This window comes from Prionailurus viverrinus, chromosome D2 (genome assembly GCF_022837055.1).
Source record: "Prionailurus viverrinus isolate Anna chromosome D2, UM_Priviv_1.0, whole genome shotgun sequence".
Lineage (NCBI taxonomy): Eukaryota > Metazoa > Chordata > Mammalia > Carnivora > Felidae > Prionailurus > Prionailurus viverrinus.
The window spans coordinates 17,370,219-17,384,183 of NC_062571.1; the positions used below are offsets into that span (position 1 = coordinate 17,370,219).

Here is a 13,965-nt window from a genome sequence, read left to right on the forward strand (position 1 = left end):
GGTTGCTGGGCTCTAGGGACAACCCCCCTTCAAAGCATGCGCCCCTCCCCCTGCCCCAGATGTCTGGCTTCTTTCTGTCCGTCTTGGTCCTCCTCCCAGTGTGCATTGCCTATTTGGGGATGGTAAGTTGGCTGGTGGGGATCGGTTCGTTGATTTCCTTCTGCATCAAAAGGTCTCTGAGGGCCAATATAAACCATTCCCAGAGTAGGGAGGCCTTCCCGCCCCTTCCTTGGGAAGAAGAGTAGGCACTTAGGAGGCTTTGTGCTGCATTTTTGAAAGATCCGTGAATGATATCACACTTCCTGCGTGCTGTGTGCTCTGGGTCCGGGATGTGCACACACGTTGAATTCTTTCGCCCCTGGGAGATCAGTGTCCCTGCTCTTGCTCTGGGTCAGGGTTTTGGGCAGGGGCTCGAAGAACGCTGTAACTGGCAGGCGGCTTGAATCCACGGAGAGAGATTGGAGCGCAAGTCCGTTTGGCTTGCGGGTGGCTCCCGCCCGAGGCGGGACAGAAGGGCATCCCGTCAGGGTGTTCAGTGCCTAGAGGAGTCCCTTGCTTCCAGCCTGTAGCTCTGCTTGCCTTCTCTCCTTACTGCCAGTGACAGTTTGGAGCCACCCTGTGCCCCCGTCCCAGCCTGACTCTTGTGCTGCTTGAGGTCCCCGGACCTTCTTCGCCGAGACCCCCATCTCTGCCCAGCAGTCACGGCTCCCTCCTCGTTGCCCCCCAGCACCCGTTCTGACCCTGGCTCACCTTCCTGAGAGTCAGAGCTGAGCCCTGTGGCACCCTGACCTTTCCTGGGTCTCTGTGTGTGGAGGGATGTGTCTGTTCCTTCAGCCCAGTGGCCCTAGCCCTGCACCTCTGGCCCCAGGGGTCTTTCCGGCTGGTGTGTCCTGTGGCCCTCAGCCCCGTGCCCCAGACACCGTGCTCTCCTGCCCCAGGAGCCATGGCCTTTCCTGCCTCAGTGCCATTGCTCACCCCCCACCCCATCCATCTGTGAGGATCCGGTCTGTCCTCCAGACGCGCTGCAAACCCGCGTTCTTCTGATTCCCACGGCTCCCGTGCCCCCCATCTTTGCTGAGCACCTGCCGTGCCTTCTCTCGTGTGAGCCTCGCAACAGCCCCGTTTTACAGATTAGAAAATGAAGGCATGGAGTGCGGGGTGTGGACCTGACATCTGAGCCCAGGACCATATACGTAAGCTGTGCCGTAGCAACCTGGCTGCCTCTTAGATGAAAATGTGGCATTACTATTGTTGTCCCCGTGAGATGATGAGCCCCTGGCGGTGGGGGAGGGCAGTGGAGGCTGTCACTGGCCCCTGAACCTTGGAAACTCGGCACCCGGGGCCCCGGTGCACCTCCCAGCTGTTGGGCCCCTGTTGGGTTTTTCTCCAGGCTCACTCTGCCCGACATACGGGCATGGGGGCTGGAGCAGGATTAATCCACGTGTCTGTAGGTCCCCTTGCTCCCTGGGAAAAGTATAGGAGTATGTAATTTAGCCCCTGGGGATTGGGGGCAGGGACTCCACCAGGCCCTGCCCCTCCCCCCGCGGGCCCGGAGGGTCTGACATCCCCAGTGGCCAAGTCCTGCCGTGCCTTCCCGGTCAGGCTGTCACTTCTCCTGGTTTTGGGATTCTAAAAGTTTTTCGTACCTTCTCCTCCTCTTTCCTTCTTTGGAGGAGGAGGTGGGAGAATAAATGCTAGATGGCTTGTGGGCTTATTCAGATTTGCTCCAGTAAACTAGGATGTTTCCTGACAACGCTTCTGTAGCCTTTGTCTCAACAATTTCGATGCGTCGGACGCTGCCAAGCCCAACAGTTAGTTTTGGCTGCACGCACTCCCCCTTTACTGAAATATTACACATTCCTCTCCAGTGAGCGGGGCGTAAAAATAGATCCTGGGCTCGGTTGTGGTCTTTCTGTTTTTAGAACGGACGCGGCCAGCTGAGACCCAGTTCCCCACATGGGGTGACTGACGCCCAGTCCTGGCTTGGCCGGACGAGATCCTCCCGCGCCGTCCTCCCTCGGGCTTTAGCTAGCGCCCGGGACGTGGACGTGGGGGGTGATGAGCTGTCACCGTTGCTGCGACAGGGGTGGGGGGGGGTTTCCCCTTTACTCCCCCATCTCCCGTCTCAAAGATTGCGTGAGACTGCAGAGTCGGATTCCCCCGCCCTGACTTCCCGTCCGTCCCCGGGTGGGCGAGCTGGAGTCATTGACCCGTTGGCTGCTCTTCCCAGGCCGCGTCCTTCTGCCGGGCCCCGGCTCGATGTCGCCCAGTGTTGGTGGACGCGGCCGACGCCGCCTCTCTTCCCAAGGGCGCTTTCTCCACCCCAAGAAAAACAGCCTTCTTCCCAGAAATAAGAGAGCAGCATCTGGAACTTCGTTATTCTTGCACTTTCCACCTTCCGGTGGTCATCACGGGGTCCACAAGAGGCCCCCTTATGAGACCTGTCAGTTCCACGAGGGAGGGCCATCCCCGTCCTGCTCACTGACCCATTCCAGTGTCAGAAGGGCACCCCTCACACCTCTGTCTCAGAACCTCTGCTATGGCATAGCCTTCAGAGGCCTGGTGGAAGGCGAGGGGGACAGTCCCCAGCCGTCTCCGGACTGCAGGCTCTGACGAAGTCCACAGGACAGGACGGTGGCTTGGCCACACTACTTGGGGGGAAGCTTTGCAGCCCAGACTCCATGACCTGACACTGGGCACCCAAAATGGGGGCTCCAGAGTAGCATTCACCCCGGCTCTGCTACGTGTCCCTGCTGTGGACAACAGGTACCATGAGCCAGGCCCCTGGTGACCAGAGGAAGGCGTGCAGGAAGGCGTGAGAGGAGCCAGAGCCCAGAGGGGACCCACTGGGACTATTGCCAACGCCCCATGCAGACTTCTGACCAGGTGGCTCTGTCCCTCGAGGAGTGCCACACGGTCTCCGATTGCCCAAGGCGCCATGGGCACAGCCTCCGTCATTCTGTCGTTGCGTTCAAGGATGTCACATCCAGCCAGTGCTGCTTGGGCGCCTTTCCAGCGATGGCCCGAAGCAGTCTGGGAACCACTGTGACTGCCTCCTCTCCACAGCATCCCTGGCTCGGTCTGTGGCTGCCTTCCACGTAGACAGTTGCTCAGCCTAGCCTTCCAGAGCCTTCTGAGCAGAGATCCCACTGGAGAAATTGCTGATCCTAAAAAAGCCCGAGGCTTGATGAAGTGTTCACTTTTAAGTGCCTTCCTTACGTTGCAATTTCCAGATCAAAGTCAACTCCATTCTAAGCCTTGGTCTCCACTTCCGAGGTATCTTTAGCAACTTGCTTACTTAAAGAAACCCGTCCTCTCTATGCCCACAGGCTCCCTGTATTCTAGTGTGGAATTTGGAAATATGCAGAGTACTGAGAATGGTTCATTCAAAAACAGCCCTTTAGAAAGTCAGATTAGATCATCAACATACTTACAGAAGGCCTGCTGTGTGCAAGGCTCTCCGGTGTCTATGTGGATGTCATCCCTGGTGGCCACTGGTTTCTATACCTGGCGTGATGCCCAGCACGACCGGATCCAGGTTGGACAGTTCACTGAATTGCTCCCCATGTCCCATTTGCTCATCTGTAGAATGAAAATTAAAACAAAAAACAAAACACCCAGCCCAAGGGGCTCCTGGGTGGCTCAGTCCGACGCTTGATTTCAGCTCAAGTCACGATCTCACGGTTTCGGGAGTTCGAGCCCTGCGTCGGACTCAGTGCGCTTACCACACGGAGCCTGCTCGGGATTGTCCCTCTCTCTCTGCCCCTTCCCCGCTCACACTCCCTCTGTCTCCAGATTAATAAACTTAAAAAACAAAAAACAAAAAACCAAACCCAGTCCAACAACAACGAAAAAGCACCCGATGCATTAGACGCACTCGAGCACCCGCGACCGTCAGAGCTTTGACGTCTTTCCCTTGGCGTTACGGCGAGTTTCAGGGCACCTGTGCTCGTGATTCGAACGTAGTTTTTTTCTCGTGGCTTTATCACATCTCATTTACAAGCCTTGAGTAGTGACCTGTGGCCACCAGAGCCCAGGCTTTTCGAGAAGTGTCAGACTGAGACCGCAGGCCAGTTTGTGAAACCAAGCGAAGGCATATGCCTTCAAGTAACGAAGAACCGTGTTTTGCACGTTAAGTTAGCACGGTTTTGAATTCCGCTGTGTCCACGTGGAAACAGTAACTGAAAATATCCTCTGATACATCGCTGGGCTGGTGGCGTTAGAAATCGGGGCAGCCCTGGAAAACAAGCTGGCTGGTATGCACCTAGAACCGCAAGAGAGGGAAGCTTTTGTGTTGACATTTCACTTCGGGAAGGCGATCTGAAGAAACGACGTCCACACGGGCGAGCGCTGTAGGCACGAAGGTGGTTGTGGCAGCCTTAATGGTAAGAAAGAGCACAGGTCAGAGGACGCAGGTTGTCCGCGAGTGAGAAAACGGCTAAGTAGACGATGAGGCAGCTCCCCAGGGAAGTAGCTTGTACGCAGTACAAATAACGGTCACAAAGACCACATAACCCCGTGGGCCGCGCTCACGAGTAAGTGAAAACACAACACCCCGAATTACATGCGTAACAGAACCACCGCCTCCTATGATACGTGTACGAAAATGGCTCCCCCAAAATGCAAAAGGTCGAAAGAAAATGCTTTTTTCCTGATGCCTCGACTCTGCGCATTATCCGTGCAGTTTCATTGCTTTTATTAAAAAAAAAAAAAAGAAGAGGAGGATCTGAGAGCAAAGTGGGGAGGAAGAGAGGAATGTTCAAGATTGTTCGAGATTGATTTTAGAGATGGTTGAGGCGGGAGACTGCTTGCTGGGCAGGCCCGGGAGGCCCCGTCCATGTGCTCTGGCCTGGAGACGGGGCTTGGGATTCCTTCCATCTAATGATTTGTTCTCCAGGACAGAGCAGCACTGGCGTTTTTAGAGGCCGCCGTGCTGAGCAGTCTCGGACCAAGGAAGGCATTTATGGGACAGTCGGGCCGGGTGGGGGCGCTGCTCTGGCCTCGGGGGCCTAGGCTCACAGGTGGGCGATGGCATCCGGCTTCCAGGACCAGGACGAGGTCAGAGCTGCAGAGCCCTGCTGAGCGGGGAGCGTCCCAGCAGAGGACCCCTCTGCGTGACACACGGTCTTGCTTGGCTTGTGAGGCCACAACAAATACGGGGCCGGGGTGGGGGGGGGGGGTCAAACAGCAGACGTTCATTTCGCACAGTCGTAGAGGCCAGGAGGTCAAGGTGACAGTGCGACGGGGTTCTGGGGAGAACCCGCTTTCCTAGCTTGCAGGACAGCCGCCTCCTCGTGTCCGTGAGCGGTGGGAGAGAGATCCTTGCCCTTGTGTCTGCGTTGATAAGGACACCGGTCTCATCGTGGGGGGCCCCACTCTCATGACCTCATCTCAGACTGATCACCCCTCAAAGGCCCCACCTCCTGTTACCGTCACTTTGGGAGTTAGGGCTTCCGTGGGAGAACTGGGGCACACAGGCGTGCATTCTGTAGCAGGCTTCGAGAAGGCAGAGCGGGCGAGGCCGGGTGGGTCGGGTCCCCGAGGCTGCACTCAGGCCCACCCTTGACCTTCGTGGTTTTGTCCAGGAAAGCAGGGTCTGGCTCGGTTGGTTTCTTTCACGCTTGTCCGCCCTCCCGCCGCCCTAGGTCAGGAGCGAAGGGCCTGGGCGGTGGGGGCCGGGTGTTGACCTTCACGGCTGTGCTGTGCCCGGCTGGGCTGTGCACCTTCTCAATCACCTTCCCAGGGAGGGCGGTCACCGCCAGACAGCTCCTCCTCTGGAAGGCGCTGGAACCAGTCCCGACAAGACAAGGGGGTGCTCTGCTCCTCAGGCAGTGAGGCCTCAGTCATCAGTGAGTCAGAGCCTCTGCGCCGTTGGGGGCCTGGGTGGCCGCGCTCCCGTGTGGTGGGTTGGCCGATGGCCGTCCTGAGGGGCAGACGGTTTCGACAGATGGACGACACCCAGTGTTGATGTTGCCGGGCGCACAGAGGTGTGAGCTGGTGCAGCCCTTGCACCGGATTGTAAGGCTGACTCTCTCCCTTCTGTGTCCCCGCTGCAGAGTCAGATGGAGTTCAGTGTGTGCTCCTTGTCTATCCAAGAGCCGGGCAGCGGCCCGGCCGGCGAGCCGAGGCAGTCTAAAGCCTCCCAGGGCTCGCAGGCCCTCCGGCCCTCCCAGGGCGGCAAGTCCTCCAGCCTGGATGCCCTGGGTCCCGCCCGGAAGGAAGAGGAAGCTTCCTTCTGGAAGATCAACGCCGAGCGCTCCCGGGGAGAGGGGCCTGAGGCCGAGTTCCAGTCGCTAACCCCCAGCCAGATCAAGTCCATGGAGAAGGGTGAAAAGGTCTTGCCTGCCTGTTACCGGCAGGACCCCGCCCTGAAGGACAGGGAGGCCAAGGCCGAAAGGCCCGGCAACCTCCGCCAGGAGCAGCGCGGCCTCCCCTGCGTCAGCATCGAGCCCGAGAGACCCCAGCCCGTCCAGGCCCGCCCCAGCACCACCCCGTCCGAGCCCGAGGGGAAGCTTTCCTCGCCCGAGGCCAGGCGGGAGGACGTGGAGGACGTAGAAGACTCTCTGTTCTCGGAACCCATGCCTACACAGGTGAGTGGCCGTCTCCTCCGGGGGGGACCCCGGAAGACCTCCCACAAGACGGGTGGGCCACAGATGCCCCTCCCTGGGCATCTGGGGCATCTGGGCCACAGATGCTTGCTTCTTCCCCTCCCCCTTCCTCCCGCTGCCCACTCCTTGGGCGACTTTTGGGATCGGGAGAGCGGCGACTGACCAATCCGCCAGGGGCGTGTTTCGTGGGTCCATCTCGGTGCCATGACTTGGTTGCCCGTTACTCGTGGTGTGCCACAGATGCCAGCTGCCTTTCCCCACGTGTGTGAGGGCAGGTAGGGGAGGGACCGCAGGAGGGCGGTGAACACAGGAGCTCGCAGGGGGGAGGCGGTCAGTGTGGGAGGGGTTCGGACGCCCCCCTCCACCGAGGGGTCTGTAAAGTTGGGCTGGGTGTTGGGGAGGAGGGGACCGGCGGATGCCCCAAAGGGGGCACGGAGGAAGCAGGCAGGACCCCTGAGCCTCCCCCAAGAGCGGCCACACTGCCGCAGGAAACTCTCGCTTCAAGGAGTGATTGGCGGCTACTCGTTTCCAAGCAGGGTAGGGTTATGTGTCCAGCGAGGAATCCTAAGGAAGGAGTTCTTTTGGGGGGGAAGCAAAAGAAAGATCTGAGAGGGTCACCGGGTGAGGAGGAGGAGTATGTCGTGAAGGTGAATAGGGGTGTAGGAGAATAAGGGTGAGTGCTTTCTGAGTGTTTTCCCATTTCTTTGTGGAAGAAGTCGACCATTGTCTTTACCAATTGGTCTGAGACGGTGAAGAGAAAGCCCAGTGTTTGGTTAGGACTTTAAAGGGATCTAGTGTTGGAGGACTGCATCAAGCAAACAAACAAAACAACCCCAAAAGTCATTATATTTCAAATTCCCGGGAAGCCTTGGTTTTGTTTTGTTTTGTTTTTAATTAAAAAAAAATTTTTTTTTTTGAATGTATTTTTGAGAGAGAGAAAGCACGGGAGGGACAGAGAGAGAGAGAGAGAGAGAGAGAGGGAGACACAGGATCCAAAGACAGGCTCCAGGCTCTGAGCTAGGTGTCAGCACAGAGCTGGACGCGGGGCTCGAACCCACGACCCGCGAGATCATGACCTGAGGCGAAGTCGGACGCTTTGCCGGCTGAGCCACCCGGGCGCCCCGGGAAGCCTTGGCTTTGAGACGTGGATTTACGATGAACAAAGCCATAGTTTGGGTGCAGGCATGGCTGAGAACCATTTCTGGGGGAAATCATGGATAGCTCACGTACGTGGGTGAGACCACAGACAAGGTCCTGTGTCCTGTCCATCTCAGAGATGGACAACACACCCCGGGGAACATTAGTGCTTCCTGGCAGTCAGACGCGTTGTGTGAGTCCCGAGGCGGGGAGGGCAGGAGGGATCAAAAGAGACCACCTGCTCCCACACGAGGATGGCCAGAGGGAGGAAAAGAGTGGTCTTTAGGATTGGGTCTGGATTTGGAGCCTGGGGAAGTTACCTGTTGGCCAGGCAGTTGGACACGCCTGGGGGCCACCCCACCACAAGCCCTCCTCTGTGTGTGCCTTGCTGGTTTTCTCCATGTTAGCAGACTCTTTGGCTGTCTTTTTTTTTTTTTTCCCCTGTTAACTCATATGTAAAAAAATGTCTATTGTGGTTAAATACATGTAACGTACCATGTGCCATATTGAGTATACGGTAGACCCAGGGGTCGTGACACGAGATGCGTTCGCGTTGTTACGCAGCCATCGCTGCCATCCATCCACAGAACTCTTTCATCTGGGAAGATGAAACTCCACACCCATCGGCCGACTCCCTATTCCCTCCTCCCCCAGCCCCTGGCAGCCGCCATCCTACTTTATATTTTCGTGAATTTGACTACTCTTCGCGTCTCACGTAAGCGGAATCAGACAGCGTCCATCTTTTTGTGACCGGCCTGTTGCCCTCCGCGTCACGGCCTTGGGGTTCACCCACGTCGTGCCATGGCTCAGAATTGCCTTCCTTCTGAAGGCCGAATAATATTCCACCGTATGGATTTACCTCCATTGTTTGTCCATTCAGTCTGCTGATGGACGCTTGGGTGGCTTCCGTTGCCTGGCCGTTTGTGAATAATGCTCCTTGTGAACGCGGCCGTACGAGTATCTGTCCCAAGACCCTGCTTTCCATCCTTTGGGATATATCGCCAGAAGAGGAACTGATAGATCGTACGGTAATTCTGTGCTTAACTTCCTGAGGAACCGCCATACTGTTTCTAGCAGTGGCTGTGCCATCTCGCTTCCCCACGACAGTGCGCAAGAAGGCCGTGTTCTCCGCATCCTCACCGCCACGTGTTCTCTCTCCTTCTTGGTCGTAGCCCCCCTAATGGCTGGGAGATGGTATCTGTGGGTCTCCTCGTGGTTTGGATTCGCAGGCCTCCAGGACTCGGCGATGTCGACTCTCTTTCCATGTTGCTTCTTGGCCATTTGTGTATCTCTTTTTTGGAGGCACGTCTCTTCCGATCCCTTGTCCAGTTCTAGCAGCCGTGTCTTGTCACGTCGAGCTGTGGTCGTCCGCTGGGTGTTTCCCAGAATGGGGTTCCGGGTGCCTCCGCTCCTCTCTCAGCAGGTGGCCTTGTGAGTTGTCCTCCCGAGGAAGGGGGGGGGGCCCTGTGACAGGAGCTCCGCCCGCCTTCCGCCAGCCGCACCTTCGCTTTCTAGCCCGTTCTTTCAGAGTCCCCACCCTCTTGAGCCAGCGTTCTCGGCCCCTCCCTGCCCTGCCTCCTGTGGTACCCTGCCCCACTTCTTGGCTCCGTTCTGTGTCTCTACCCTTCTCGCCCGCCTCCTCCTGGCACACATGCCAGGCTGGCCTCTGTGCCTCCGCAGTGATCTTTCTCTCATACCCGGCACCTGGCTCTTCCTCTGACGTGTAGAGTATGAGAGAGTCGTGATCGCAGAGACGTAGGAAAGTGGAGGGGGAGGGCAGAGTCAGCGACCGCACGTGAAATCCTCGGAAAGAACGGATTCCTGAGTGCAAAGCAGAGAGGGAAGTGGCCAACCTCACCGAAGGAACCGGTAGGAAAGCAGAGAGAGGACGGCTGGCCTGAACTCCTGGCCCTTTGCATCAGTGGCCCGAGACAGGCTTCCTGTGAATGTGCTTAGTCCTTTGCCGCGTTGTCTCCACGTAGGCAGTTTGCCATTGGCCAGTTACGTGGAGGGTGGGGTGTCACGGTGTCCTGTCCTCGCCCGGGAGGGCTGCAGCCCGCCGGCGGACCCCCGCGCTTGTGCTAGAAAGCAGTAGAAAGACTGTCTTTGTCATTTGTCCTCTTATTCCACGATGACTCAATTCCAAGATGCCTGTCCCTGCACAGACAGAGGACATACATTTTTCTCCTCTTCTCTGTGGGTAGGTCTGTAAAGTTGCTCTCAGACCTGCCTGGGGACGGAGGGGGAGAAGTGTTGGATCCCGGAGCGGGTAGCTCACCCTGAAGTTTATTTCATTTTCTGGTCCCAAGCACTGAGGCAAATTGAGGTCAGGGAGCCTCCGAGATAAAAGCAAGACATCTCATTTGGGTCAATTTAAATGAGATGCTGTTTTTAGATTATACATAACTAAAAAAAAAAAAAAAGTGTATCTTACTTTGCTGTGTTTCTGTCCCTTCCGCAGGTCACCTCAAGTAATGTCGTCTTGAAGACAGGATTTGATTTTCTGGACAACTGGTAAAATGTATCAGACAACCAAATAATAAGAATAAAACCAAGAACCCCTAAATGTTTTCCAAAGTGGCGTGGTGGAGGAGGATAAAAAAAAAAAAGGCAATATTTCCCTGTGTATTTTCCTGGTTTCTGTACGCTCTTTTCTTAATCATTTGGAAACTGGTAAATATCGCCTTGTCCGGATTTCCAGATTTTTCTCTTTTTTGGTAAGGCCAGATATATATGCTATTTTCAGTGATTTGATAAACAGAAGTTTTACATTTGGAATTTTTAAACGACCGTTAAGGCATTGAGTAGGTCTCGTGAATAAAGCCTCTGTTCCCAATTCCACCCCGTTTTCCCCCCTCCCCGGAGAAAGAGTTTTCTCATCGTGTCCCCAAAACCATAAAAGCGATTTCCGTCTCTTTCTCCTTTAGCCTCTCCCCTTTTGAAATGAGCGGCGTGCGCTTTGCTGGGTGGCTGTCGGTGATGCCCTCGGCTGTGGCGGCCTCAGTGTGCCGGGCTGGCCGTGACCGCGGGAAGATTCCTCCCCACCCAGCATTCCCGGATGCCCAGGGCTCCCTGACGCCACGCCCCTTGCATCGTGTGCCACGCTCTACCCTCACGTCATGTCCAGGAACCCCACTGTTGGCACATAGCAGAGATGGTCTTCAAGCCGCCCCGATCCGTACTCAAGCTGTTCGTCGTCGTTTGAGAAGAGTTGCATGTTTAAAAGTTTTGTATTAACTTGTCATTATTTTGTATGTAGAGTTAGAGGTTGTGAGGCTCCACTTCTTGGGCGTGTACTGGTTTCCGTTTGGAGGTTCTTTGCTCCTCCTGTGGCCCCGGTGGGTGTTCCCGGGTCCGGGGCATCTGCAGGAATGAAGGGCAGGTGGCAGGTGTTGGAGGACAGAGCCCTTCTGATCGGTTGCGGTAGAACCTTCCAGCAGGAGGCTGGCAGGGGCGGTGGACGTCCTTCATCCCAAGGACTGCTTAGACTCTCCTGATGGATCTCTCTGCCATCCCTGACCACCAGCAGAAGGAGTCGTCTCTGCAGCGCCCCAGCAGCGCCCCCTGGAGACCCCTTGCGGTCCTATCCACGGTGTCTCTTGGAGCCAGACTGCGGCCCGCTGCCGTTCAGATGGAGGTGGCCCCCAGGCTGCCTGGGCAAGGTGGCCCATGCCCCAGGCGTGGTGGGTGGGGCAGGGCGAGGAGGAGAGTGGCCCTTACCCTGGGAAGCCTGCGCCCTGCCCGTTGGCCCCGAGCTGCGCCCCCTGCTGGACATGCCCGAGCGTGATCTACACGTTGCCTCTCACTGTGTTCTCCTCACCTGAAGCCTTAACCCCTGTGAGTCCTGCGAGTGAGCGCCCGGTTTCAGTACCAAGGTGTGTCTTTTTAAAAATGCGTTTCTGTCTCATACGACATCCTTAAGTGGTGTCCACAGCGTCCAGGGTAAAGCACGTGGCGCCTTATTTTCCCCAGGAAGATTCCTGCCAAAGCTGCGGCCTGGCCAACTTTTGGCTGGGTTTCTGCCAATCGCATTATGTCCCTGAACCTCTCATTTGGCCCCTTGGGGTTGTGGATGTGACCTTCCTACGTGGGTGACTGGCTGCGTTATGGCAAATACAGATTTCTTCTTGTACCATTTGAGGATAGTTGAAACGTCCAAGGGGAAAAAAAGGCTCAGAACGTGGCGGGGACGGAAAAGGGAACTTAGAAATCCCAGCCGGGGAGCCAGCCCCTCGAGTCAGCCACTGAGCCTCAGAGCCGGGCTTCCCACCTGCCTCCACTTCCAGCCTGGAGGGCAGTGCACTGTTTTAGAGCCCGCGCTTGAAAACAGGGTTCCTTAAAAAAAGAGAGAGAGAGAGAGAGAGAGAGAGAGAGAGAGAGAGAGAGAGATGTCCAGGTGTGAGTTTGTATTCGTTGACGCTGATGTGGCCAGGGAGGAACTGCACCTGGGGACAGTTAGCCCACAGTGATGTGTCTGTTCTCTTGCGAGACAATTCTGAGGCCTTTCCGACTTTCTCCTAAAGCCCAGTTATTCCTTTCACAACCCCTCCACCCCGCCCCCCACCCCAGGGGGCTGCAGGGGCGCAGGGGGTTGTTGAAAGCCTCTGCGTCACCCGGTGCCGCCCGGGGCCCGCTACCCCGAGTGTTTAGTTAATCTCTTACAACAGGGCGTAATGTTGCATGATGGGGTAGCCTCCTGAGATGAAATGTAAAGTCACAACTTAGGAAATCCTCAAGCCGTGTGGCTTTGCTCCGCTTCTGAGGAGACGTGAAGGGGCCCGGAGGACACAGGCTGGCGAATCCCCATCCCGCCTGACCTGCGGATCCTGGTCGTAACCCCGGGCGGTCTGTGTAAAGATGGTCAGTAAGGAAAAATTCAGCTCTTAGGTTGGCCACCTCCTCCCCACCCTCCTGTGTCAGGATGAAGTCCCTAGAACCAGACGTTTATATGTATTATTTTAAAAAGACACACTTTTCAACTGAAGCCTGTATTTGGTTTTGGGGTGTCCCCCGCGCCCCCTTCTGCGCACCTGGGATTTAGCTCAAGGATTTAGCGTCTTGCTTCGGGTGACTGTGTTTCATAAACTCTCCCCCAGGAAGTCAGAAACCAGTTTCCGTTCTTCCCCTTGGGGGGGAGGGGAGGGTCCCCACCCCGCTCTCTGGGTTTGGGGGTGCTGTCCACTTGGGGACCCCAGCCCTCGCCGCGCGCCGGACCCCACGTGGATGTCAGAGCCCCCCTCCCTTTCTTTGATACACGTTTTCCAAAAAATGAAGAATTCTTACGACTTGTAACTTGGTTGTATTTTATATTAATAGCCTTTAATAAAGCCATTTAAAATATGTGAGGTGTGTCTGTCTGGGGGCTCTACTCGAGTCAGGAAGCCCCTCCGGATGACTGCTGTTGCGCACAGAGAATAGAGGTTTGGTGCTAGTTAAGCAAGTGTGGGCTTCAAGAAGCCCACCGGGCACGGGCTTGACGCGTGCCCCCTGCAGGTTGGTGGGAGGCGGTGGCCGAGGTGCACAGGCCCGTAGCTGAAGGGTAGACCGGACCCTGGAGGGAGGGCTCCTGTGTAGCCCCCAGGTGACCAGGAAGCCAAGGCAGGGGTTCCCAGAGACCAGCTTATCGCATCCAATGACTGACTGAAGAGCAGATGGTATCTCCCAGAAAGCTTTCACCTTGAATCTGGTTGAAATGGATTTTCCTTGGAAAAAATAACATTAAGCATGGCCGATGAACCCTACTGCATCCATTGAAGTGCATGTGGTGAGTTACCAACTACAGATGGAAGGGAATTTAAAAAAAAATTTTTTTTTAATGTTTTTATTTATTTTTAAGGCAGAGAGAGACAGAGCATGAGTGGGGATGGGGCAGAGACAGAGGGAGACCCAGAATCCGAAGCAGGCTCCAGGCTCCGAGCCGTCAGCCCAGAGCCCGGCGCGGGGCTCGAACCCACGGACCGTGAGATCGTGACCCGAGCCGAAAGTCGGACGCTCAACCGACTGAGCCCCCCGGGCGCCCCGGAAGGGAATTTTTAGATGTCAATTTTCCAGATCAAAAAAACTTTTAAAACTAATACCTCTCAGGAAAATGGTGATCCAGGCCGACAGACTTCTGCCTTACGATCCTGCACCGTGGGGCCTTGCTGCCTCGGGGGCCCAAGATTCCAGCAAGTGACTGTACTTGCTGACTTGCTGACTGTGGTGAAGGTTCTGAGACCCA

General features: G+C 56.3%; 1 protein-coding gene across 1 annotated transcript in view; it reads left to right on the top strand.

The window, feature by feature from the left end:
• Positions 1-13,087, top strand: part of CD2H1orf198 (chromosome D2 C1orf198 homolog) — a 30,823-nt gene extending 17,736 nt beyond the window's left edge. The window contains exons 3-4 of the mRNA XM_047825998.1: positions 6,057-6,590; positions 10,207-13,087. Of these exons, the coding sequence (XP_047681954.1) occupies positions 6,057-6,590; positions 10,207-10,263 (591 nt within the window). The 3' untranslated portion in view covers positions 10,264-13,087. The remainder of the gene's footprint in view (positions 1-6,056; positions 6,591-10,206) is intronic.
• Positions 13,088-13,965: the final 878 nt, after the last annotated feature.